At 43.1% G+C, this 24,127-nt stretch overlaps 2 protein-coding genes across 8 annotated transcripts in view; one reads left to right on the top strand and one right to left on the bottom strand.

Annotated features, from left to right (window-relative positions):
• The window catches only part of NCOA2 (nuclear receptor coactivator 2), a 196,579-nt gene extending 191,547 nt beyond the window's left edge, over positions 1 to 5,032 (bottom strand). For 5 of the 7 annotated variants that reach the window (XM_064442571.1, XM_064442567.1, XM_064442570.1 and 2 more), the window contains exon 1: positions 4,874 to 5,032. The gene's annotated coding sequence lies outside the window, so the exon portion shown is untranslated. Of the gene's footprint in view, positions 1 to 4,362; positions 4,429 to 4,873 lie in introns of those variants that run through there. The other 2 variants (XM_064442569.1, XM_064442572.1) reach the window with 2 other exon arrangements.
• Positions 3,187 to 4,935, top strand: LOC135311775 (basic proline-rich protein-like). The gene has a single exon (XM_064441776.1). The coding sequence runs from the start codon at positions 3,187 to 3,189 to the stop codon at positions 4,933 to 4,935; it is 1,749 nt and encodes a 582-aa protein (XP_064297846.1).
• Positions 5,033 to 24,127: the final 19,095 nt, after the last annotated feature.

The following is a 24,127-nucleotide window of genomic DNA, read 5'->3' as shown; positions in this document are numbered from 1 at the left end:
TCTACTTGGTATGTTTTGAAAAGGCTAAGCTACTGAATCATTAAAAATAGAGAATGTTTATATAATGTAAATACTGCTGACAAACTACTAACCGTAGAACTGGTAAGATGCCTTAGTAATATGTAACCACTGATGTAATATTACAAATTATTTTTACTACTCAAAGTTGCCATTCCCCCAATATGTATGCCTGTTCCAAATGTTATTCCAACACAGAGCAGGCATCCTGGCAACTGTATTTATTCCCTGAAATCTTAAAATATTATCAAAATATTATCTATAATAAATCTGTGAAATATATGTTATCTAAGCTCGATTATCGTGATGGGTAAAAGCCAAAGAACACTTCTGTAAGGCTTAAATTCCCAAGAGAAGAAGAGCTCAGATCCCGTCTGCAAGCACACAATGGAATCACAGCTGACGATGCACATCTTTTTCTGTATGTCTCCATATGCTCAGGAGGTTTTTTCCCCCCCCCCCCCCCCCCCCATTTCTCCCTCTCCGCCTCCCTTGCTCCCAGCATTACACTGAAGGATTTGTCATTATCTACCGCCAGGAGTATAAGAATGTTTTAACAACTAACAAAAATAGTGCGGTGAACTTCATCTCATTTAAAAATAAAAAGAAGGGATCCTGCCAGAGTAGCCATCTGTAACTAAATTAGTAGTAGAAAACGGGTGGATGAATGGATGCTGTAATATACCTTCTATGAAGTGAATATCAGTGTTACTCTGTTCTTAGGTAAAACGTTGTGTCACACAGAAGAGTATATACTGTACCACCACATCTAACCTTCGACCTCCAAAGCCAAACATAGAAATAATTGAATACTGAGCATTTTAACGTCTATAAGAACACTGAAGAAACATGTGGGGTTTGTTTAATACTTTATACCTATTTGCATATGAACTGCATTGTTTAGAGAGGACAACCATAGCAAACATACCTAAAAAAGAAAATCAACGCAGCAAGAACAGTTTTAGTTTGGCGTTCCCTTTCTCCAATACACTATCTATTAGCACTCAGCAGACAAAGACAGTTCCGTTTATACTTGCGTTTGGTACTGGTCTTTAGTTCAGCTTTTGCTTTTAAACGACCTGACAGCATCCTCGAGGCTTAGACCTCATAAAGCCTCTGCAGTTTCTCAGTTCTGGTGTAAGGTGCTGGAGAAACTCCGGCTGAGCGCAGAAGCCCAGATTTTGCCAATGAGACAGTGACATCAGCAACAAAGGCAAGGAGCAGAAGACAGTGGGCATTGTAGCAGCAGCTGGCTCGCTCACTGACTTTATTTGTCCTGCTGCAAAACCTGGGCTCCCTGCAGATGGACAAGCTCCTACTGGTTTTTTTTTTGAGGATGGAAGGAAAAGTTGGGAATGTCAACACTACAGACTGCTTACATGCCTCTTTCGACAGAGCCTTTCAGCCTTCTAGTGAGCAAGTGGCGACCTAAATGATGACAAGAACATAAACATTACTCTGAAATAATTAATTTTTACATCAGACCTTCAGTTTAATGCAATACACTACACTGTATGGGAGTAAATGCCTTACTATTTCCTCATTTTTCCACCAGGAATAATCTGTGACTATTTTCTCTCTCAAATAACGTAGTTCCAGTTTAAAAACTTATCTTGAACTGTCTTATTCTTGATAGCAATGAAGTATTCCCTCCTTAAATACCTTGAGTTTCAAACATAGCACTGACACCACCAGGATGCACAACAAGGAACACAATATCTACATGTTTAGTAAAGAAGTGTCTTCAGGCATTGCAGAGATACTGATGAAGCACGTCATACATGGATCCTCTCCCTAGTAAAGGCCACACGCTGCAGAAAATACAAAGTTGAGAAATCTTAAGTTTCTATGTGACATTAAAGAGTATAGTGGCTGAAAAAAAAAATGGGATGATTACACCACTTTTGTCAGGCGTTTATTGCCTAATGCTCATCAAAACAAGATACAAGACTATTAAAAATTATGTTATTCTTCAAATATTTGGATGATGATTTGATGTTAAAAAGATCGGCCTTTCTTTTTAAAGTTAGCAATGTTTCTGAAGATTGAGTCCATGACAAAGTATTTTGTTCAAGACCGTAGATGACCAAGACTAGCTATGAACATTAAGCTTATCACAGCACTTTCCTAAATTTAGGGATTAACCCTTCAGGGACAATTTACATCTTTATCTCATGTGACACAGTGGAGCCGACTTCTGTGTTCCAAACTCCAAGGAGCTGTATCACAAATGCCAAAATAGGGGATAAAAATGCATGAGCATCCATACATGCCTGCATACGCGCCTGTACGTGCAAATATGCACAAGCCTGGTATATCCTATCTGTGACACTACCACTGACGTAAACAATTAAATGTCCTGAAAACTACGTAGGAGGCGCAGTACCGACACCAACTGCGATAAAACGGCCGGTTTCCATTCACAGTGGTCTTAAGCTGCATGTAAGCAAACAAGAGCCCTGCTTTGGGGAATAACAGTTTCGGTATGACATTAACAACGGCGCACAACATTGTCATTTCTCTGAGAGCATCCAATGCAGCGGGCCTGCAGCTCCCTTCTTTGAGGCACTCGCAGAGGATTCCCCCATGAGAGGAGCCCACCAGGTGGCCCAATGCCGCTATCGGCTTGTAAAGAGCCAGGAAATTAACTGGCTAGAGTTGATTTTATAGTTCAGTACATAAAAACCCAAAGGGATAAAAAAAACAAATGACTGCCTTCAGCCACAATGGCAGCAAACTAAGAACAAAAAAAAAAAATGCTTTAAGTAAAAAGACTGGCAGTCTTAAACTGCTTACTTATTTACAGCGGCAATAGAGCTCTGCTGTAACTGTCACGGCCAGACACTATATGCTTAGCTCAAACTATACTTAAATACCATAAAAATATTACCGGTTCAATTCTAAAGCCTATTCACCTGCTTCCTACTACTCTGAAAGGGGGAAAAAAAAAAAAGGAAATACAAAAACGATTATTACTGAAGAAGCAGTCTGCGCTCCTTTTACAAGGAGACTCTTTCCTGGCTAAATTACAAATGTATTCAGACAGTGGGCTCCCACATAGGCACACTTCAGGCAGAGTATCCAGGCTAACACAAACTAAGATTCAGATATCATTATTCCCGGTGACTACCAGCACCCCCCCTGCCCCCTACCCCCCGCCCTCGCAAAATGTTGGGTTTTTGGTTTTTTTTGCCAGCTCCCGGGCAGGTTTCCTGCAGCCGAACTCCACGGCCGGAATGCCCCTCTCTGGAAGGAGAGGCATGTGATTCCGCGGGCCGGGGGGGAAACGCTCAGGCCCGAGCGGAGCCGAGGGAGCGCGGGGCAGCGAGGGAGAGGGACGAGGCTCCAGTTACACCTCGCCCAGGAGCCTCCGAGGAGCGCGGCGGCAGCGCGGTCCCCGCCGCGGCGGGGAGGGGCCGAGCACCCGCCCTCCGCGGAGGCGGTGGGCATCTCCCCACCCGCGTGGAGGCGGGGGGGGAAGGCCCCGCTGCCCGCCCGCAGCCGCCGACCTTGCACGCAGCCCCGCGGCGGGGAAGCCGGAGCGAGCGGCGCCGCCCGCCCCGCCAGCGGCGCCCGCCCAGGGACCCCGGCCCCGCGCCCAGCCGGCTGCCATCCCCTCCTCCTCCTCCTCCTGCTGCTGCTGCTGCTGCTCCCCGCCCCGCGCACACACACCACACACACACACGCAGAGACACGGCACTGCGGCGGCCGGGCCCCCACCCCTCCCCGGGCCGCGGGGAGGCGGCGGCCGGGCGCCCCGGGTTGCGCTCGCACGCAGCTGTGCCACCGGGGCCTGGCGGCGCGGCTGCAGCGCCCCGCCGCCCGCCCCCGCGGCTCGGCGCGGCTCGGCCCGGCGCTGCGCGGCGCGCACACGCAGGCGCAACCCCCGCGCAGAAAGTTAGAGAAGTTGCCCGCTTTGCCCCTTCCCTCCTTCCCTCCCCGCGCGTCTCCTGCGGGCGCGGAGCGGCGGCGGGACGCCCCGGCCCCAGCACAGGGGGAAGGGGAGAGGGTACCGGGAGCGGTGGCCCCTGCCCGGTGTGGGGAAGGGGGCGGCCGGCTCAGCCCCGCCGAGGGAAAACGGAGCGGCCCGCACCCTTGCGCACCAAGTCGTTGTCAGCCGGTGAAGGGGAGGGGGTGAACACCGCCCTGCTCCCCAAAACACCCCTTTTGTCACCGAGGAGAGACCCTCCCTCCAAGTTTCCGCGTCGCTGTGTGCTTGGGGGCAGGGAGGGAAACGTCCTAAACAATCCCTTCAAAATCGCCCTCCGCACCCCCGCTGCCCCATCCTCCGCCGGCACGGGCATGGCAGCCCCCACCCCCCGGATCAGCCGCAGCACCCCTCACCTCCCCGGCTCCTCGTACTTTCTCCCCTGCCGCCCCCAGCGAGGGGCGCGGAGAGGCGGCACCCGACCTCCGCCTGGCCTGGGAGCAGGAAACCAACCCCCTCGGCCCGGCTGGGTGGGGTGCCCTATTCCCCCCCCCCAATCCCCCCCCCCGCCGAAACAGGGGACGTCCCGGGGAAGTAACCCCGTGCTCCCCCCCGTCCCCCCGCCGGGCCCCGGGGCTGCGAGCATGATGCCCCGGCGAGGGGCGGCCTCGCAGTCCCCTGCCCCCGGCTCCCCTCCGCTCCCCCACGGAGGGGGCCGCGGCCCCCGCCCCGCTCCCCTCCGCCGCCGCCGCCGCGGGGGAAGCCGCCGCGCCGCGGCCGCGGTGCCGCCCGCCTACGCCGCCCCTCCGCGCACCGGCGCGGCCCCGGGCGTCCCCCCGGCGTTGCCGAAGGTGGCCGGGGAGGCGCGGGGGGCTCGGGCACACCCCCCGCCGCGGCGGGGCCGAGGGGGCGTGCGGGAGCCGTTACCGGGGTCAGCGCCGTCTCCCGCCGCGGCTGCCGCCGGCGCTGACCTTCGCTTTGTAAGATGAAGCTGAAGCTGGGGCTGCGGCCGCCATGTTCCCGTTTTAATAACTGCCTGCTTGTTTATTTCAATGGAGACCCTCCCACCACTCGCCCTCCTCCTCCTCCTCCTCCCCTTCTACCCAGAGGAGGGCCGGACGGGAGGGAGGAGTCGGGGGGAGGTACAAGTCACTCCCCCCTGCCCCCGGGCACGGCGGCAGCGGCCGGGCCCCGCGCTGGGGGAGGTCGGCCGGGGCGGCACCGCCCCGCACCGCCCCGCACCGCCGCCGCCGGAGCGCGGGGCTGCCCCGCTCCCCGCCCGCAGGGACAATGGCAGCGCCCCGCTCGCTCGTCCCCTCGCTCGCAGCCCTCCCGGGAGCCTCCTCCTCGGCACCCGAACGCGAACCGGGGAGAAAAAGGGGAAGGAAGGGATAAAATAAAGTCCTTCGCCCTCGGAGGGAGAGACTTTGAATGTGGCCCTTCGCGGTCCGCCCTCGGAGGATTCTCGCTCTCCAGCGGACCGGAGCGATCAGCCCTGACGAGGCTTGCAGCGGCCCGTATTCACAAAAACAGGGGGACGGGGGGAAGGGTCTTATTGCCTTTCTTTGCCCCGGGGGAAGAAAAAAAAAAAAAAAGGAAAAACGCACACATGCTGAAAATTGTGTCACAAATACACAGCATCAAACTGTATCGTGCTCACAGGAATGAGGGGATGAAGATGGAGGGTTTTCCTAGGTTGGAGGAGCGCTTACATGAGTTAAAAATTATTAAGGGCTGGAGAATGACTGTTAAACGTTGCCCTTTAGTTCAAGAAGCAGTCACGACGCAGAAGTTCTGTCTTAAAAGAAAAGCTTTGCATTTTCACAAGTGTCGATAATGGTGAGCCTATACCCTACGCACTGTAACTATTGTTATTTTTGACATTTTCTGGCATGGGTGTGCAGCCCCAAGTTTTTCTGCAGCTATCCACAGATTATACATTGCTACTGGTGGCATGGCTAACTCTGCTTGCAGTTAGTCTTGTCCAATACTGTTTTGATCATAACCCGTATTTTTCTAACTTGTGTCTGACTCAATTTTTTTAAGCTTTTTTTTTCTTTCACTGGGCAAAAATAGTTCAATTGTTTCTCTGAACAAATTAAAGAAAAACTGTCTTTCCCACTCTCCTCCCCCATGTTAAAGAAGGTCTTTGCAACCAAGGCACTGAAAATTTGTCCTGGAGAAAGAGCTTGGGTACAGGAGGGACAGCCATCAGAAACCTATTTGAATTTAGTCCCATTAGGAAATGGGGGTGGAGGGATTGTAGTTTGTATGTGCCTAATTAGGGCTTTGATGCTAAATTAGCCAGAGACCCTACCTACCTTAAATGCCACTGTTTTAGGGGGAGTACTTTTGGCATCATCTCCAGATGGCAAGTGAGCACACTCCAGTGCTGGGCTGCAGCAGCTGGAGAGGACAACCTTCCTCAGTGTCCCTCCCCATCAGTCGTACTCAGCAGAGAAATTACTCTGTCTTCAGGAAGCTCTTCCACCCTGCCCATACACAGGCAAGCAGCAAAGAGATTGAAGGTTTATTTTGTCTGGAGTTCAGAAAAATCAGAATATTACCTTGAAATAACATGGCAAATTAGAGTAGCTTGTATGGGGAAAAAACCTGGGGCAAAGAGTTCTGGAGAGACAGAGCTTTTCTTCTGGCCTCATTTGTTATATCTGTGCAAATCTCTGTAGCAAATAAGCTAACAGTTATACAGGCAATAATCTCATTTACCTCACAGTCGTGATTCATTCGTTCTCCTATTCTAAGTGAAACAGTGGTCCGCTGGAAAAAAAAAAAAGTGCCTTTAATTATCTAGAATTGCACAGGTAATTTTAATTCCAGCTTTTCTCATTTATGAAACTTGATTTTTTTTCCCAGCTTCACACTTCCTTTAACGTAACCAAAAGTCTTTATTAAACTAGTGCCTAAATCCACCAGGAAGAGCAAGGGAGGCCTTTTACCTTACTGCAGTACAAACATAAAAGATAGCTCATGCAACACAAAGTTTATGGTCTCAACATTGACAAAACCCGCCAAGTCTGATGTGGCTGAGTGTCCTTGTCAAACTGGGTGAGGGAGGGGATTTAACTACACACACATGCTCAGATCCACTGAAATTTGTTACAAACTTCTAACGCAGGAGCAAATGCGTTTTTTCATCTAAGGCCAAAACCCAAAACCCGGGTTACAAATATCACTGTGTGCAAAGCCCAGTAATTTTGTTATTCCTAACTGCTAGTCTTTAAAGGGAAAGCACCATCTTCCAGATTTGATGAATGCATTTGAGTGCCGGCCTTATTCAGCATTACAGCTCTTCTCTGAACCTTTTCCAGTGTCACCATTGCTGCGCTGTGCTGACTAGAGCTGGCCTTAATTTTTCAATAGAAGCTCCATCTGTTCTAAACAAGAGTAATATAAACTTTCTGTCATCCTCTCATATTCGTTCTCCCCCCATTTCTAATCATGCTGGCTATTCTGTTCACAGCATCACTTTATACATTCACTTCATTATTCACTGTGATCTGCAAACCTTTCTTGCTGTGAAATTTAACACAGAGAGGAGTTTTTAATTAATACTGAATTTTCAGTGAAGTTTGGTTAAATTTCATCTCATAATTTTTTTTTCTAAATCAACAGGAAAAATATCAGAATCTGAACTCAGCCATGTTTTTCTGATCAGTACAATGATATATTGTAAATGTTCTTTCATTATTACTTATTTTTCTACATAACATATTTCTTAAAAAATTGGTACATGGTGTACTGTGAGTAAAACTAGCATTTGCAGGTGTGTTTCTAACTGATTTTCAACTAAGTGAAAGTTATTCTTCCATAAGGTGAAAGGTTATGAAGAAATTGTTGAATGCTTTTGGACTTGGTGGGCTACTCAGGTATGGCTGCTGTCTCATAAAGCTCTATCTGCAGCTTTAACATGTAGCGAAGAAGGGTTTAGGTGCACCTGCTGACACCAGAGCTATATGTAATGCAGCTGCTGGTGCAGAAAGCCCTTTTTCATGAGCAGCTGCATTTACCCTGTAGAATCACTCTGCCCACCTTTATGGGGAATTAAGTCCCCACTTACTCATTAACCTTCCCAAGTGGATTTAAATACGGTCTTTATGAAACCAATAAGATTTTTGTTGACATAGTATATACCTAACTCAAATCCACAAAGAAAACAAAATGAAAGTTAAAACCGTTTAAACGTACTATGTCATCTTGATCCTCTTTGTGGTGGGGGGGACCCATCAAGGTCTTCTGGCTGAACCCTCAGCTCCAAGTAGGGCCAATTTTGAAGTTATGCCTGGTTTCCCAGGGTCATATTCAGCTGAGCTCTTACTGTCTCCAGCGATGGAGATTCCACACCCTCTCTGGGCAACTCATTCCAGTGTTTGACCCTATTTGTGACACCACCCCCCCCCCAATATCTAATAGGTCTGTTCCAGCTTGTGCCTGTTGCCTCTCACAATGAAAAGGCCACTGTGGACCTCCAAGAAGGCTCCATCTTCTCTATACCTACCCATTAGGTAGCTGAAGAGAATAACATTCCGATCAGCCTTCTCTAAGACTGAACAGCCTGACCTTCTCAGCCTCCTTTCAGCCTCTTCTCGTACATCGTGTGCTCCAGCCCCTTCAACATCGTGGCAGCCCTCCTCTGGATTTGCTTTTTTATGTCCATGTCCATGTCAGGTACTGGGTAGATCAAAACTGCATGCAGCAGTCCAGATGCGATCTCACAAATACTCTGTAGATGGGAATAACTGCTTTTCTCAACCTGCTGGCTATTCCCTTGCTATTATGGCCCAGGAGGCCCTTGGCCTTGGCATGCTGCTGTTTATGTGTGCTCATCGGGACCCCCAAATCCTTTTTTTGCAAAGCTGTTTTCTATCTACTAGGCCCCCAGCTCATAAAGTGGTTGGCTATTCTGTCCCAGATGCAGGATGCTGCACTGGCATTTGTTGAACTTCATGAGATTCTTGCCAGCCCATTTCTCTAGCCTGCTGAGGTTCCTTCGGCGCACTGACCACTCCTTACCAACCTGCGGTCTTCTGCACTTCATCTCATCACCACGGTCTCTGACAAAGATGTTACACAGTATCAGCCTCAATATCCACCCTTGAAGCATACCCGCCCCTTGAGCCCAATGCCCCAGCAAATTTTCCACCCAGCTTACCTTCCACTTACCTATTTCATACCTCCCTGATGTGGTTAAAGGAGGTCTATGGGTGATTTGTGTCAAAAGCTTTGCTAAAGTCAAGGGAAATAACATCCACTGCTCTCCCCTTCTCCACACACTCAGTTATCTCATTATAAAAGCAGTCAGGTTTGTCAGGCAGAATTTGCCCTTTGTAAACCCTTACTGCCTGCCCCAGTCACCTTCTTGTCTTTCAAACGCCTGGACGTGGTATCCAGGAGGATTTACTTCTTAATCCTCCCACAGACTGAGGTCAGGCCGGCTGGCCTGTAGTGCCATGGATCTCCCTCCTTGAAGGGGGACACGTTTGTCTTTTTCCAGCCACTAAGCGCTTCCCCCAGTCACCACCGCCTTTACATAACACACGCACACACCTGTCATGATACACATACCCTATTGTTACTACAGTTACTGTGCCCCTGTGACCTCGCATCGCATCCCCAAACTACCGCTGATTATCCTCCTTCCATTAGCCCTTTACCAGGTTCTGCCCTGTCAAAATAACACATTGACTTGCATGGCACTATATTCTTTTAAAGCGTCTAGGATCTGGCTCAGATCCTTCAATAGCACTTTGGCTTTATTTTCATTTGATACAGTGATACAATAGACTCACTAAGAGCTTGCAGTGAAGAATATACCCTAGATGTATAGTGTTTATGTGCTAAAACTATAAAGAAGACTTTTTATTTTGTCCTAGAAAAACTTCAAGCATTAAAAAATACTTTTTGCACCTCAAATAACAAAATTGTAAATTAAAAAAGTGGCTAACCAAACATCTTATTATATGGATTTCTTATTAATTCAACAATTTGCTTAATATTAATTTTTTAAAATCAGATCACCTTTAAAAGCTCCATACTTTTTAATACAAGAAATCAGGCAAGATCAATTTCACCTTATAACATGTTTTGAAGAAAGTTACAATTGTGTAGGGTAAGAATTAGAATTTTAATCAATATCTGTGCAAATATTTTTATACTAGAATACATTACTCATTTTACTCATGCTACTTTGGTAGCAGTTCATGCTAAGACAAAATAATGTTCAGCTGAGGAAGATACACCTGTACAGCTAAAGCACAACTGCTATACTAGTACCAGAAGTGTGTATTTTTCTTGTATTGTAATATCACGGAATCACAGAATCAAAGGTTGGAAGGGACCTCAGGGATCATCTAGTCCAACCTTTCTAGGAAGAGCACAGTCTAGGCAAGATGGCCCAGCACCCTGTCATCCACAAAACCTTGCATTTTTACCTTGCTGGACCTGCATCTCCATTTACCCAGCCCACTTATTTCTGCCACTTTCCTTCAGCTACGTGTAGCGATTGTGACCACATGAACTGCTGAATCAGACAAACAAAATCTGCCTTCAAAGCTCTTCTTGCGCACTGGGGTGGGACTGCTGAGCAGGTGGAACCAAAATCTACCCATGAGAAAAGGGGTAGTGCCTGCTGGGCACTCCTGGGCAGCCTGCTGGAAATGACCCTCCTTGAGCAGAGGCGTTGCACCAGATGACCTTCAGAGGTTCCTTCCAGCCTCAGGAATTCTGTGGCTCTGTGATACTTTTTGTGGAAAACAAAATTCTTTCTGCTACCCTGCTTTATTTCACAGTGCTCTCCCAACTTCTCCAATTGTTCTTCTTTCTAACCATCTTTTTTTTCCCCTTTTGCCCTTATTTCCCCTTTTATCTTTATTTTTGCTAGTCTTTTATTCTCAGTCTCTCCTGTATTCTCATCCTGCAGCAGGTGCTCAACAATAGTTATGCTGTGACATACTCTGTATATTCATGCAGCCTATTCAAAAAGACATTGTCATTCCTTCTACTGAGGATGAAAAAAGCCCAGCTCACCCCTATACTCTGACGTTAACCAGAAATGTGAACAGCCCTCAGGCATACACATGAAGGGGTATAACCGAGCTACATATAAGAAATAGAGCTAGAAGTGTTCCATTATGGTTTTGCTGTTTAAAGAAAGAGTGTCGTTCTCTTCCCCTTGTAATTACATGGTTAAATATGTTAACTTACCTTTCGTTTAAAATTGTGCAACACTGCCTTCTTCCCTTGATTTCCTGCGCTTGAATGCATAATTTTTTGTACCTTTGCAAGAATTTGATAGTAAGAAGCATTGCTGAGGAAGGGCAGAATTAAAAGCCATCCCACCATTAGCAAGTGGCGTGTTAAGTACACATTAACAAGCCCCTTAGACACACCCTTTGTGCTGCTTTCTTTGGGATGTCCTCCCAAAAATTATTCTAAGGCAGCTTTATTAATTCGTATTTAATAATTAGCTCTCAGCACTGACCACATACATTAGTATGCTTTCCTCCTAAATCATAACGATTGTGCAACCCTCAGCCTAAGGGGCTCTACATCTTTTATGTTGAAGGAACTTTCCAAATTCACTGTTAAGCTGATTACACCTTGAGGATGATCAGTCTATGTTCTCCATTGGCTGCTTACTCTGAAAACCTAGAGATATGTACACATGTAAATTTACTAGCTCATGTAATTAGAGCACAGAATATATATATAAAAAAAAATCAGAGTGGTGGTGAAGCATGTTTTTAACGGGCAAAAACTCAGCATGTCTATACAAGTAGCACATTTCACGCAGCAGACTTACGATCTGCCCTCTGTGTTGAAGTTCTTAATACCATTATGAAAGAGATGAAATCAAGATGGAAGGATGACAGTGATTTAGTCACAGAACCAGTTAAATGGCTTTCCAAACTTGAGGCCATAGATAGCTTTTTGATTTACAGATAGCACAGAAGCTTGATCCTTTAACTGAAGTAAATAAAGTCCAGAAAGTATGAAGAAGGAAATATAAGGAGACGGGCAACGCTTCAGGATAGAGTCAAGAGGTTTAAGCTCTGAAAATTCAGACATTCAGCTGCTTGCTGGCTTTTTTAATCTATTATTTTAATTTAATTTACTTTTATTATTAAAACAATTACATTTTCATTAGAGCTCATGTTTTTGGTTCAGCTGCCAATCCTAAACTTCGGAATAACCAAATTTTTGTGCGGAATTATTTTAATCTAACAAATATTAGAAAAAAATGTTGTCCCTGAGCTTTTCAGACTATGTAGTAGGACAGAGGCTTTCCAACCCTGACACTACCTCCATTTCACCCTAATGGCATGCTCTCTGGAAGCACCTTAGCATCAGCTTCCTCTGACTCACCAAACGAAGGCATCAGGGATGGGGAACAGTCATTCTTAAAGGCTGAGCCAGAGAGTGCAGAGCAACCAGCAGAGCTGAAGATTTCCCTGATCGGTTGTGGACTTCTGTCCTTTTCTTCCCCAAGCAGGTCCTTGGATTTGCAGGCTCTGGCGGTCTCCTTCAACTGGTTTCCCCCACTTTGGGGCTTTAGTAGCAGACCCTATTGCCACATGATTCCTCCACGTGTAGGATCAAGATCACACATGGCTCCCAATACAGCAAGCAATTCCATGGTTTTCTTTCTCCTTTCTTCTGTCAGGAAGGAAAGGTAATGGTGTTGACTTTTAAATAATCACCAGGCATCAGAATTAGCACCTCACCAAAATGAGTCTCAGCTCCAGCCTCCTTGCATACTCAAGTAGACAGCTCTGTATCAGTAAAAGATAGTTCACGTTTCTGAAGTTGTGATACTATCATAGTACATTCTCACATCTCTGGTTTTTTAGACAGAGATTTTGCTTTTGTTCTTACTACCTGTGCCTGTTATATACATCTTTTAAATATGGCTCATCAGGAAACAGTAAGGTTAGCAAAGGCTGAAGGTGGAAGAGGCTACGATTGTAGTATGTTTTGATATTTTTTTCCTTTAGCATACCACTCCAGCCATTCCACTTTTAAGCTCTCAAATACATTTTCAGTAAATATCATAAGGATTGTGAAACCAAATACTAAAAAGTAAAGCTCTTTCAAAAAAAAAAACCAACAAAAAAAAAAGATAAAAGGAGCTAAGAGAGAAATGGCTAAGCTACCTTAGTGCTTGTATTTGCAGTAAGACAATACATGCTTGAATAGGTGCTTGAAAGATGATGCAAATACAATGAATGGTTCAGGAAAGCACAACTTGTAACCATGTGTGTACTTACACATAACTTAACCAACTCAGCCTCAGCATTGTCTGGTGACTCCAACGTGATGGCTAAGGTAATGGGCTCTGTCAATAGTCCTGCTTGCACTGTTTAAATCAACCAGTGTTTTGCAAGAGCCACTGTAGCCCTAATGGTTGGAAGACAAGTGGCATAAAGCTATCCCTTCCTGCCCCTGCACCTTTGCAGTCCTTCCCATGCTGCTCCCTCTTGGAAGTCAAGTTGCAGCCTAAGCTTTCCCCTCCCCATTTTGACTCTTATAATTAAGAAAGATCCTGCATTAGACAATTCAAGTATGTTTGATGAGATGGTTACAGATACTGTGCTTGCTGGGATGCAGGCTTCCAAAACCAGTCGTCCTTTGTATACTCCTCTATCCACAGTCTCAGCCTTATGCTTGCCAAAGGGGAAAAAAAAAGTCCTCTGAATGACAGACTGAGCTGAGACAAAGGTGTCCATTTTTTCCATCAGAGAGTGCCAAAGTATGAGGAGGAATTTAATTTCTATATAGAAAACTATCACATTCCCTCTTAGTTTAAATACAGCTGTGTTGGTTAAATATATACCCTGAATCCAGAAAAAAAGAAACAACAAGATCACGAGGCTGAAAGAGGTCAAGAGGCCATCTGTGTCCACCCCCCTCCTTTAAGGCAGGATGATCAACACCTTCCTCACTCCTAATGCATTGGTCTAACCTGTTTGTAATGACTTGTGATGAAGACATCTCGGCCTCCCAGCCTACCGCATTGTTCTACTCTTGCCACCATTAGTTTTTCTAATGCTTTTACATGCTTTATTTTGCTGCATTTTAGGCCTTTATCTTCTCCTTAAATCTACCACACATATGGAGATATTTTTTTTCCCCTCTCACTTTGCCAGTTCTCACCCTTATGCAGAGCTACTGCAGTGTTTCTCCTCAGCTTTTTTCTACCCTGAGCAACCCCAGTTTCTTCCAGCTCTCCTTTTAAGGCACGTTATGCCAGTCCCTGCTCATTCAAGCTGCTATGGACTTTTTTCCCGGTGGTGCAGAGAAAAGGGTGCATTTTTGATACTGAGCGTACTGCTTAGTTTGAAGCCTTACTGATGCTGGAAGCATGACTTCATTTGACACACAGGCTGTATGTCCTTTCCCACATCCCAGTAAGCATCTTATTCCTCCCCCACCCCTCCAACAACAGGGAATCACTCACTGTTATTCAGAGATCTGATCTACCATCCTGACCTACCATCCCCAAATTTAAAAATGCAGTTTAATAAATTACTACAGACATTATATTGATGTATAGACATGCATCTCTTCAACTGAAGACCTCACCCAGTCATTATTTTTAAAAAAAATGAAAGAAAGAAATCTAACAGAGGTGTTTAGAGCACTAATGTTGGTACATTTTTGGTAAAATCAAAACTTTACATCAGAGTATAATAAACAAAGAATACTGCTACTGCTTGTGTGTAGATCTGCCTGAATTTTTTAAAGACAATGGCACATGCATTATTTCCTGTACTGATCTTATTTCTGCAAGTCAGGATCAGGAATATCAGAGAACCACTCTTTAAGCTACAGGAGAGTCTTAACATCTCGTTATAGTCTTAAGCCAAACACTCTGATTTGTAGGAAAAAGCCTCCAAGGATGAAGGAAGATACTGTTTATGTCTATGAAACTGAGACGGTCACATTTGCTCAGCTATTTTGTTCCTACCTTTACATTTTTTGAAACAGGTCACATAACTATAGGTTCAAACAGGGAACTACACTTCTGCAGTTGCAGTGATTAGTTGTTGAACGGGATCCCATTTTGCTAAGGACTGTACAAGTTTATTGCAAAAAGATTTTCCCTGGCCAAACATTACAAGCTAAATACCAGATAAGGAATGGGTGAATTGAAAAAAAACCAAAACCAAAACCCAAACCAAAACAAAAACCCAAACCAAAAACCCCCAATCTACAACCCCCACCCCCGCCCCGCACCTAGGGGTTAGAGTTAAAAGGAACAATTTAAAATTGGCCAAGTACAGGGTTTGGTATAATAGAGAGATGTCCTACTCCAGCAGCTGCTTAACTGTTATTGAGTCACTCTTGGTAGAAACTAGAGCAGGGTAAACAATGCAACAATTCAAAAAATTCAGGAGACACCCTTAGGTAAGTGATTTGGCAAATATATTTAGCTTTGCTGGGGATACTCACCGAGGCTACTTACATGCCTAAGTACCTTGCTAATCAGGAGGCTATTTAAGCTATTTGGAGTCAGAAATTGAAATGTCTTTGTGTGAAGTTGGTGGGCCTGGTTTTAGGAAGGTCTTGCAAGACAGGATCATGCATAATACAATATGCCTTCCAAACATGCCTTTAGTTGAATTCATTTGCTACCTATATATTTTTTAAAGATCATTTTTCATACTCATTATTGTAGATCCAGGTATTCCTTTTTTGCTGTTAAAATGAAATCGATGAAAGAAATGAGTCAATCCAACACTTCAGTATTCATAAAATACTTATCATTTTGAGGCAAGGCATGTATGCAAACAAAAAAATTTTTTTAAGAAATTGCTTAAACCTTATCCCCTACTGCTCTGATAAAATCTTTCATTTTCTTTTAATAACAGCGATAAAGAAGGAACCCTGGATTGTGACATGTAGAACGGGTACTATTCAAGGAAAGCAATGTATAACTTGTGTATAATTTTGAACGTGCTGATATTCATAAATATAATAAATTTTGTTTTGTTGTATAACAAAACACATAGTTTGGTTTTCCATACTGACTGTCTTACATGCAATTTTATGACAAAATGCATTTTAGTTTGTTATCTCCCCCTAAGAACCAAGTAAAGCATTACATATTCCTATTAAACGGATTACATCCCTTTTCTCTGGAGGAGCTGCTCATGATATTATTCAAGAATTCTATTTGATTCATTACTCTAAAGTGTGTTAAATTCTTCAGTGCCCGTTTCTTTGCATCCTCTTCACTTTCACATTGTTTGTGAATACTTGCAAGTTTTGGTGGAGTAAGAAAATATGTTGGTTAGAGAAGTCTTGTATTGTATTTCTGTTTAACCATCAGATGGCCTATGCAACTGTGTAGTAATAAACTGCAATTTACTCACTTTGTGAGTTTATCTCCCAAGTACTTTCTCACCATTCTGTCAAAAAGTAGAAAAAGTAAGTGATAACTACGGATATGAGGGAGAGCAGGAGCAAGGAGTAGCAGGCTTGTGTACATAGAGTAAGCCCTTCTAATTCACATGACTCAAACAAGAAAATCAAGTGAGCTGGCAAACCCCAAACAATGGAATGAAGAAGTAATGCAAGAGTAATTCCTAATTAATGCTGTTTATTTGGTAGAAGCAGAGTATTTAAAATTTTTGGAATATAATCTGAACACCACCATTCAGCATATGTTCGTTTTAAAACCTATATTTATCATTTGTAATATAATGTGTTATATCTCAAAATGCGCCTGTATATACATTATAGGCATAAAATGCCATCTATAAAATCACCAGCTGTAGTTATTCACACTCATTGTAATTAAACATGCTGAAGTCAAAGCAAAGAGACAAAGTAATAGAAGCTAAAAGAGGAAAAGATAAAACTATACATATTTCTGGGCAGATAAAATTCTAATAAACAAGAATACTTTCAAGAGATAATTTATTCTCTTTACATGCAAAATGCCAGTTTGGTGACTGGAGTAAGAAATTCTGGAAATTAAATGCAAATGAAGGTGAAAATGAAAATTAAGTTGTTTCTTAAACAAGGAAATGTACACACATATTAGATATCCCATAATCCATAACCAAATCATGACTGAATTGCTACTTCAGAGCAAGTGAAAAGGTTTATTGAAAAAAAAAAATAAAAAATGTTCCTGAATAGTCAAGGTATGGAAATGCCTCTTTACTTATACCTGCAGCAATGGGATCTCAAACTTCATATGTTCCTCTAAGACCTACCTACCCCTAATCCAGATAGGAAAAACATGTAAAAATACAGTACAGTTTGCGATAAGGATGGAATCTACCTTGAAATACGACATGATTTTCCTGAAAAAAAGCTGCTGAGAGAAACAATGTGAAGATTCAACCCTATACGATGTTTTGTAAATGCAAGTATTATTCTAAACACGAGCAGAAAGAAACCTCGCCCTACCTCAAATCATAGTGTCTGCAACTGCCACTTACTTAAAAAAAAAAAAGGAGTGCTTTGTAGTTCTTGTGTAACTGGTTCACACACAGGTAGGTAGAAATCTGCATCAGAGCCCTGTGTCAGCTCTTTTTTATATGAATGTCTTGTGTTACCCTTACCTTGCCCCATGCACTGGGATGGAACTGCAGCACTGACATCATCACTTACATAAAGCAAAATAAGTTGTACAGCATTAAAACCAGACCACAGAATACCTTTCTCTGGCTATACCCTCTGCTTTTTCCCAGCCAGTAGCAGTCCCCCCTCTGCACTGTAAGCTCTTCCTATCGATACTGCTACTTATTGCCTGTTTTAAGTATAAATAATACTCTGGAGAAAATGCTCCTACGAGCAGGGCAATGGAAGTCAAACAGCTGGCAGTGTATCAGCTCCGAACTGAAGGCTTAAAACTCCCTAAACATACTATGTTTTTAACTCTATTAAAAAGCACGGTACATCTGTGCTATTTCACAGTCGACTGCATAGTTAAGCCCTACCCTGACATCCAAACCCCTGTGTGTTTGGGGGTTCCAGATGCAGGAGGTGCTCAGGCGCTCTGAGTCAGGCAAGCCTTTAGGCACTGAAGAATGTACTCATAAAACTTCTCAACAAAACCACTACGGAAGCCAAACTTTCAAAGCTGACATAAACTAGCAATCCCAGCACAGTTTTAATGGTGAAAAAAAGTGAAAAAAAGCAATGCAAGAACTCGACTTTTAGAGAACAATCAACTACTTTGAACTTCTTGGCCAGAGTAATGAGATATTATTCACCACTCAGGTGAAGGGGCCCATTTTGGTACAAACCAGGACTAAGGCACAAATTTACCTCTTGGATCTGCACCCGTGCAGTTTCTAGCAGTGTGCTCCTTTTGCCCCAGCTGCGTTCCTTTAAAACAACCCTTGCCTCCATCATGTCTTCTCTTGGTTTTATTTCCTTTTTTACTGGGATTGTTAAAAAATCCTCAGGCTCCCTTTTCCACAGAGAAGTTGCTCTCTCTCCCATCTTGAGAAAGCATGGCCAGAGGGGAGGCGATGGGGGGGGAGGCTCCTGCCTCCACTGGGCACTGGCAAGTGCAACGTGGTCCCCCAGCCCTCCCAAGCCAGCGCTCAACCTCAACGGTCCCTCACAGGCACCAGGGAAAAAATAATCATTGCCTCACTGGCAATTCGAAGCAATAGCTGGGTGAAGAAACAATACAAAAATAATAAAAAATTTTGAGCTTTGTTCCTTTCTTGTTTAAAAAATAAAGTTGCTTTTCAGTGGAACTTCTTTGCTTGAAACCTGGGCATCAGGCTGATGTAGGGAACATAAAATAAAATAAAATAAAATAAAATAAAATAAAATAAAATAAAATAAAATAAAATAAAATAAAATAAAATAAAATAAAAGCCTGACATGATGGTAACAAAAGGACAACTGCCCACCCCACTTCCCATAGGCAGTGTATCTCATGAGAAGCCGCATGGCTCTGGGTACCAGGCAGCACACCTGGGAAGAGCGGCCTTAGGAGTCAGTACCAACAGGCCCCCGCTTTGACTTTTCATACAGAAAGAGAACAGGCCTAAAATGAGCATAAGGAAAACAGGTCTGCTGCCGACGGGCCTGAGGCACAGGGATGGGGCTCGCAGCAGCAAAGCCCATTTTGTAATTTCCTTATATCTCAATAGAATAGCTTCCGTAAGCAATTAATTCACTTACAAACTAATTAGAAGAGGTTCAGCACCTTTAAAAATTAGTCTCTCAGTGTTCTAAAAAAACTAACAAAGTACTAATTCTGTTTGTACAAGTGAATTTTCCACAAAGTAATAACTGTTTTCTCCGGACTTCAATTCCTCAGCTAATTTGATTGCATGAATTAAGGCATAGAAGCTTCACCAAGATTATAGTCAGGTTTTTTAAGGGACACAAAAATTTGTGTTTATGTAGCTTCACTCGGGAACCAAACATTTACTAAGATAAATGGTAAGGTAATTATATTCACTGTTACTGAATGAAAATGACAGAGAACCTTATGTAATCATTCTATTTCTGCAAATCCATGTTTTTTAGCTGCTAGCCTGCAATCTGTATTTTACCCAGTCATATCCCAATTTCCTCCCTAAGACAAGCTGCAAATTGAGTTTATAGTTTATTTTAATATTTCCTGCCATCAAATTATATGCATAAGAAATCCTGTATACTCGTGCCATAATCCCATTTCTGATGAAGAAAAGAATATAGAGGCCTGTAGTATAATATTGTCATGCGAATGGATTTGTGTCTCCCTATCTTAGCTTGCCCAGACTTTGAAATCTTTTAAAGTAAACAACATATTTTTCTTAGGTTGGCTGGAGAAGGAACATAGAAACTTCACATGGAAAACTGAGATATCATCTTTCAAAATTAACAAAATAATGGACAGTAAAAAAAAACCCCGTGTAACATGGGGTTTGCTTACAGTTCCATTAAGAAACGAGGAATAGTTCTCCAGGCCCTTCACTGAAACAGTGCAATATAACTTGAGACACAAACCAGATCTTTGTATTTTACGGAGTGCAAGTTTTGTGACATGAATGTTTAATTTCAGTAGAAATTAAACAAGAAGCCACATCTCTGAGGATGAAAGTCAAAGAAAGAATTATACCTGCATTAAATAAATTTCAAAAGGAAAATAAACCCCAAACAAATACTCTCTGTGCAGAAAGCAAAGTATATAGGAGAGCAAGGTATCATTAGGAGATCAGTGAAACTACTTTGACTTCCTAAAGACAAAAAAGTTGATGTGAACAAATGAACGTAAGGGGAAACATAGGGAGACCATCATAACTCCAGTTATTCCACTGGAATACAGAGCAAATTATGAGAACGAAGTGAAAAACACTTGATTATACAATAAATAGGCAAGATAAAATCAGTTGAGGGAGGGAATTAAAATTGGTGTTTGCATATTTTTAACACGGTTGAAATTCTTATTATAAATCCAGTAAAGCACAGGAATTATACATCTGTTGAAAATTAAATTAGATGCTTTCTACAGCAAATATATAGCAAGACAAAATGCTCATAATTTTTATGCTAAATGATATGCAAAGTACAGAGTACAATCTGGGGAAATGAATGTAGTAATGGCCAAGATTTAAGAGTTGGAATTTCAGGGTACTTGAAACTTTAATGTGGTCTGTTCTGTCCTCAATGCTTTCTGAAAAATCAGGTCCCCTCTGATGTTTCTACAAAAACTAGGGCACACAGAACAACTAGCAATTTGTTAAAACTGTGGTCTGAAAGTGCCTTCAGGAAATAGATAACCTCACAAGGTTTGATAAATATATTGACTGACCTCAGAGAAAATTTTGGGCAAACAGAATATAGTGAATGTCCAAAAATTAGTATTAACACGTAATTCACACCTTCTTAAAAGAAAAACTAAGATGAAGCATGCTATCTGATAAAGTTATGAAGAAAAAAAAATCCAACTTATTTATGAGAAGGAGAAACAACCTCCCCCGTGCATCATGTGGCTGAATAATCACTGACAAGCACACAATTGTCAGAGGTATTCAATGTTTTGGGAAAGTACCAAACTAAAAGGCAGGAATGTACTTCTCAGACCGACAACCTAACCACACTGCTGTGTGATGCTGAGGAAGTTCTCTCTTACCACATCACCATGATAAGGTGGTGTGATTAATACTAATAGCACGGGGTACAGTGGTGCTTTAATTTCTGTAGAACACTATAAAACTATATAGTGGTACCGTTATATTTTCATGACTACTCTTACAGCGCTATTTATTTTTCAGCTAGACAACTGTAGGTAAGTCTTTGAGAAGGTTTTAACACACTTGAATCTACAGGACATGCACAATAAGAAAACAGTTCAAGCATGAGAGTACAACAAAAAATATTAATGCATTTTCAAGACTGTTGTCCAGGAAAAGTAAGATACAATTGTTCAAAGGTTTTTCAGTATGTACTGGAGAAAGTTAAGATCAGACAGAAAAATATATAAGGCCATATATTTGGGCCTGCTTAAAATCTTCCTTTTCCCTCATCCTTGCATCAAGCGTATTCTACAGCCCACAGTCTTGACCTGTAGTCACCTGGGTGCCTACTTTCTAAATTAAAAGTCAGGAATTACTGAAGAGTATGCTGGAGAACATCTACCCTTTGGCGTACCTTTTTGATACTCGTCGTGAGTAACCTCACGAAGGAAATGCTCGACTGCTTTGATTTTCATTGCAAGGCAGCAGATCAGAAAAGAGGTGCAGCAAGGAGCCTGATACACTTGAAAAAAATTAACTGCTTAAGCAAAATCGATGATACCATCTCATGTAAAATGCTTTAAAAATTGAAGTAACACCTGTAGTCCCCAGCCAGGTTGTTCTCATGAAATAGCAGGGCCTGTTTCACAGGTTTGTGTGAGGGTTGGTGATGTGTCTTGTTAATCTTCCATAAACAGTGACTTCAAGCTGACTTATATGGCTTGAAAGACTTTCAAAGCCATCTTTAAAAGCCAGAAAGTTAAGCAGTGAGTATTTGAGTTTATTTAGCTCTCTGTAAGCTTAAGGAGGTTTATAAATTTGTTTCATCTCATTTAGCAACTTCATTAATAAAATGGCAGAGTGTGTTGCAAACAACATGCTAATCACATCACGTAATGGTAAAACAAGAGGTTCTGATGGTATTAGTGAGAATGGAGATGATACAAAAACCAGAGAGGATGAAAACACTGTAAGAAAATATGATAGCAAGCTTTGAAAATTACTACAGGGAGAGCACAGGCAAAGTCCGTGAAGGGAAGGCTGAGAGCTGGTGACAGCAGGCATGCCAGAGCAGCCCTGCAGGTGACACTAGACAGCAATTTGGAGGAGGTTTCGCAACCTGACATAGTAGCACAAAAATATGTAAAAATCCGGCTGCTCCTGTGGCATTTCTTTTCTAATAGGGCAGAGAAAGCCACTTTCACTAGCTAAATCTGGTTCAGTTTTCACTCCCAGAAGACAGCAGCACAATGGCATGCATTGGAATGAACCAAAATGAAGGGTAGAAAGAGATAAAAGGTCTTAAAAGTTGCAAGGAAAACATTAAACTATTAAGAGGTTTTGAATTTTCACTTTCACAAATGTTACGAGAGAAGGAGTTTGGAAACATCAAATAAAACATGATGGAGAAAAATGAAGGAGAGTTGGCAATGGGTATATTTCTTGACTGAGTCAATTCATTCCATCCAGAAACCATTCAAATCTCTTGCTGAAGAATGGTGGCAAATTAGAAATGAGCTGTGGTTCTCTCCACTAGTCCCAGGGAGAAGGGCTTCCTGTTCCAAAGGCCTCCTGCCAAATGTTATCTCCATCAGTCACAACAAAAGAGTCAAGGTCTGAAAGAAGACGGGCAGCTTCCTTTCAGAAGTACATACTCTCAGTAATTATCAAATTATTTCATGAATGGTATTCATCACGAGGACTGGGGGCTCATCATCTACATTTTTCACATAAATTCTGACCAACATTTTAAAAATGTGTCAGTCTGAAAGTTGACAGATCATGTTAAATCATCTGAAGTGGAAAGCCACAAACTTCACTGTTTAGCAGAAAGCACCGATACCATTAGACTTTGATACTTCCTCATCACGCCAAAGCTTCCTTTAAATCATGTTGTCCCTGTCTCTATTTCAGGGCTTTCCAGCTCTTCTCTCTTAACCAGAGCTTAAGGTAATGGCTTCTGCTGACAACTGCCTTGATCACGGACAATTTCTGGCCTAGTTTCTAACAAGTATAACAACAACTGTCATAGCCCCAGCAGGGTCTGTGTTCACTGTTTCTCACTGCTTCTCTTATTCTCTAAAACTCTGGAGTAGTCAATGTTGTAATATGAACCACTCTGCTTTATGCAGAGGGAGAAATATAAAACTTCATCAATAACTGATCTTTTTTTTTCCTTTCTGAAGTGCTAAAACCAAAACAACACACTTCTCATCCTTAATTTTATGCACTCGTTTTTGAAAACAGTGAATCACAAGAATTAAAAGGCAATGCAGTTCTGTCTTTTGGGCCAAGACAGAAAGCACTCTATGCTCCAAAAATCTTGGGATCCAACTAGAAAACAAAGTAAAAGTGGGACTGGCTGTGCTTATTTCAGCCGGCACACAAAACAGAATCGGAGAAGGTTCACCATCACATATCCAGGATCCCCTACTCCTTAAAGCCTCTTCCTCTGCCAGTTACCCACGATATTAGAAATAAGCACATGCACTTGGCTCATCCCTGCGCTGCGACCAGACTGCCTCTTGCACGGCACCTCCGCTGCTGCTCAGCGCTGCGGAGCGCCTCCAGGACTCCACCCTGCCAGGCTGTAGCCAGCAAGATTTCTCCTATGCTCTCTTTTTGGATTGTATCGAATGGGTACAGCCCAAATACAGCAGTAGAATAACCAGAGTTCTGGTACTGTGGGCAACAGTGTGGTCCTCTGGGTCTGAAAGAGTGAGAAGGCAACGAGCCATTCCACCTTTGGTTGACTTCCTGATATCTGAGCACGCACCCATGCGTTCACATATCTGCATGCATGCACACACAGTATGACAGCCGTTCAAAGCCACAAAAAAAGGTGACGGATGTGTTTTCTCGGTTCTGATCACTTTAATCTGAAAAAAAGGACCATTTTGTGCGCTATTATATGTACTACAGCAATAGAATCAACGGTAAGTTTCATCCTGTCTGTAAATCAAAC

The sequence above is a fragment of the Phalacrocorax carbo genome, chromosome 2 (assembly GCF_963921805.1).
Source record: "Phalacrocorax carbo chromosome 2, bPhaCar2.1, whole genome shotgun sequence".
NCBI lineage: Eukaryota > Metazoa > Chordata > Aves > Suliformes > Phalacrocoracidae > Phalacrocorax > Phalacrocorax carbo.
This window is presented reverse-complemented; position numbering and strand designations above follow the sequence as displayed.

Excerpts from the sequence above, each read along its gene's own strand:
- LOC135311775 (XM_064441776.1), top strand. The coding sequence starts at position 3,187 with ATGTTGGGTTTTTGGTTTTTTTTGCCAGCTCCCGGGCAGGTTTCCTGC.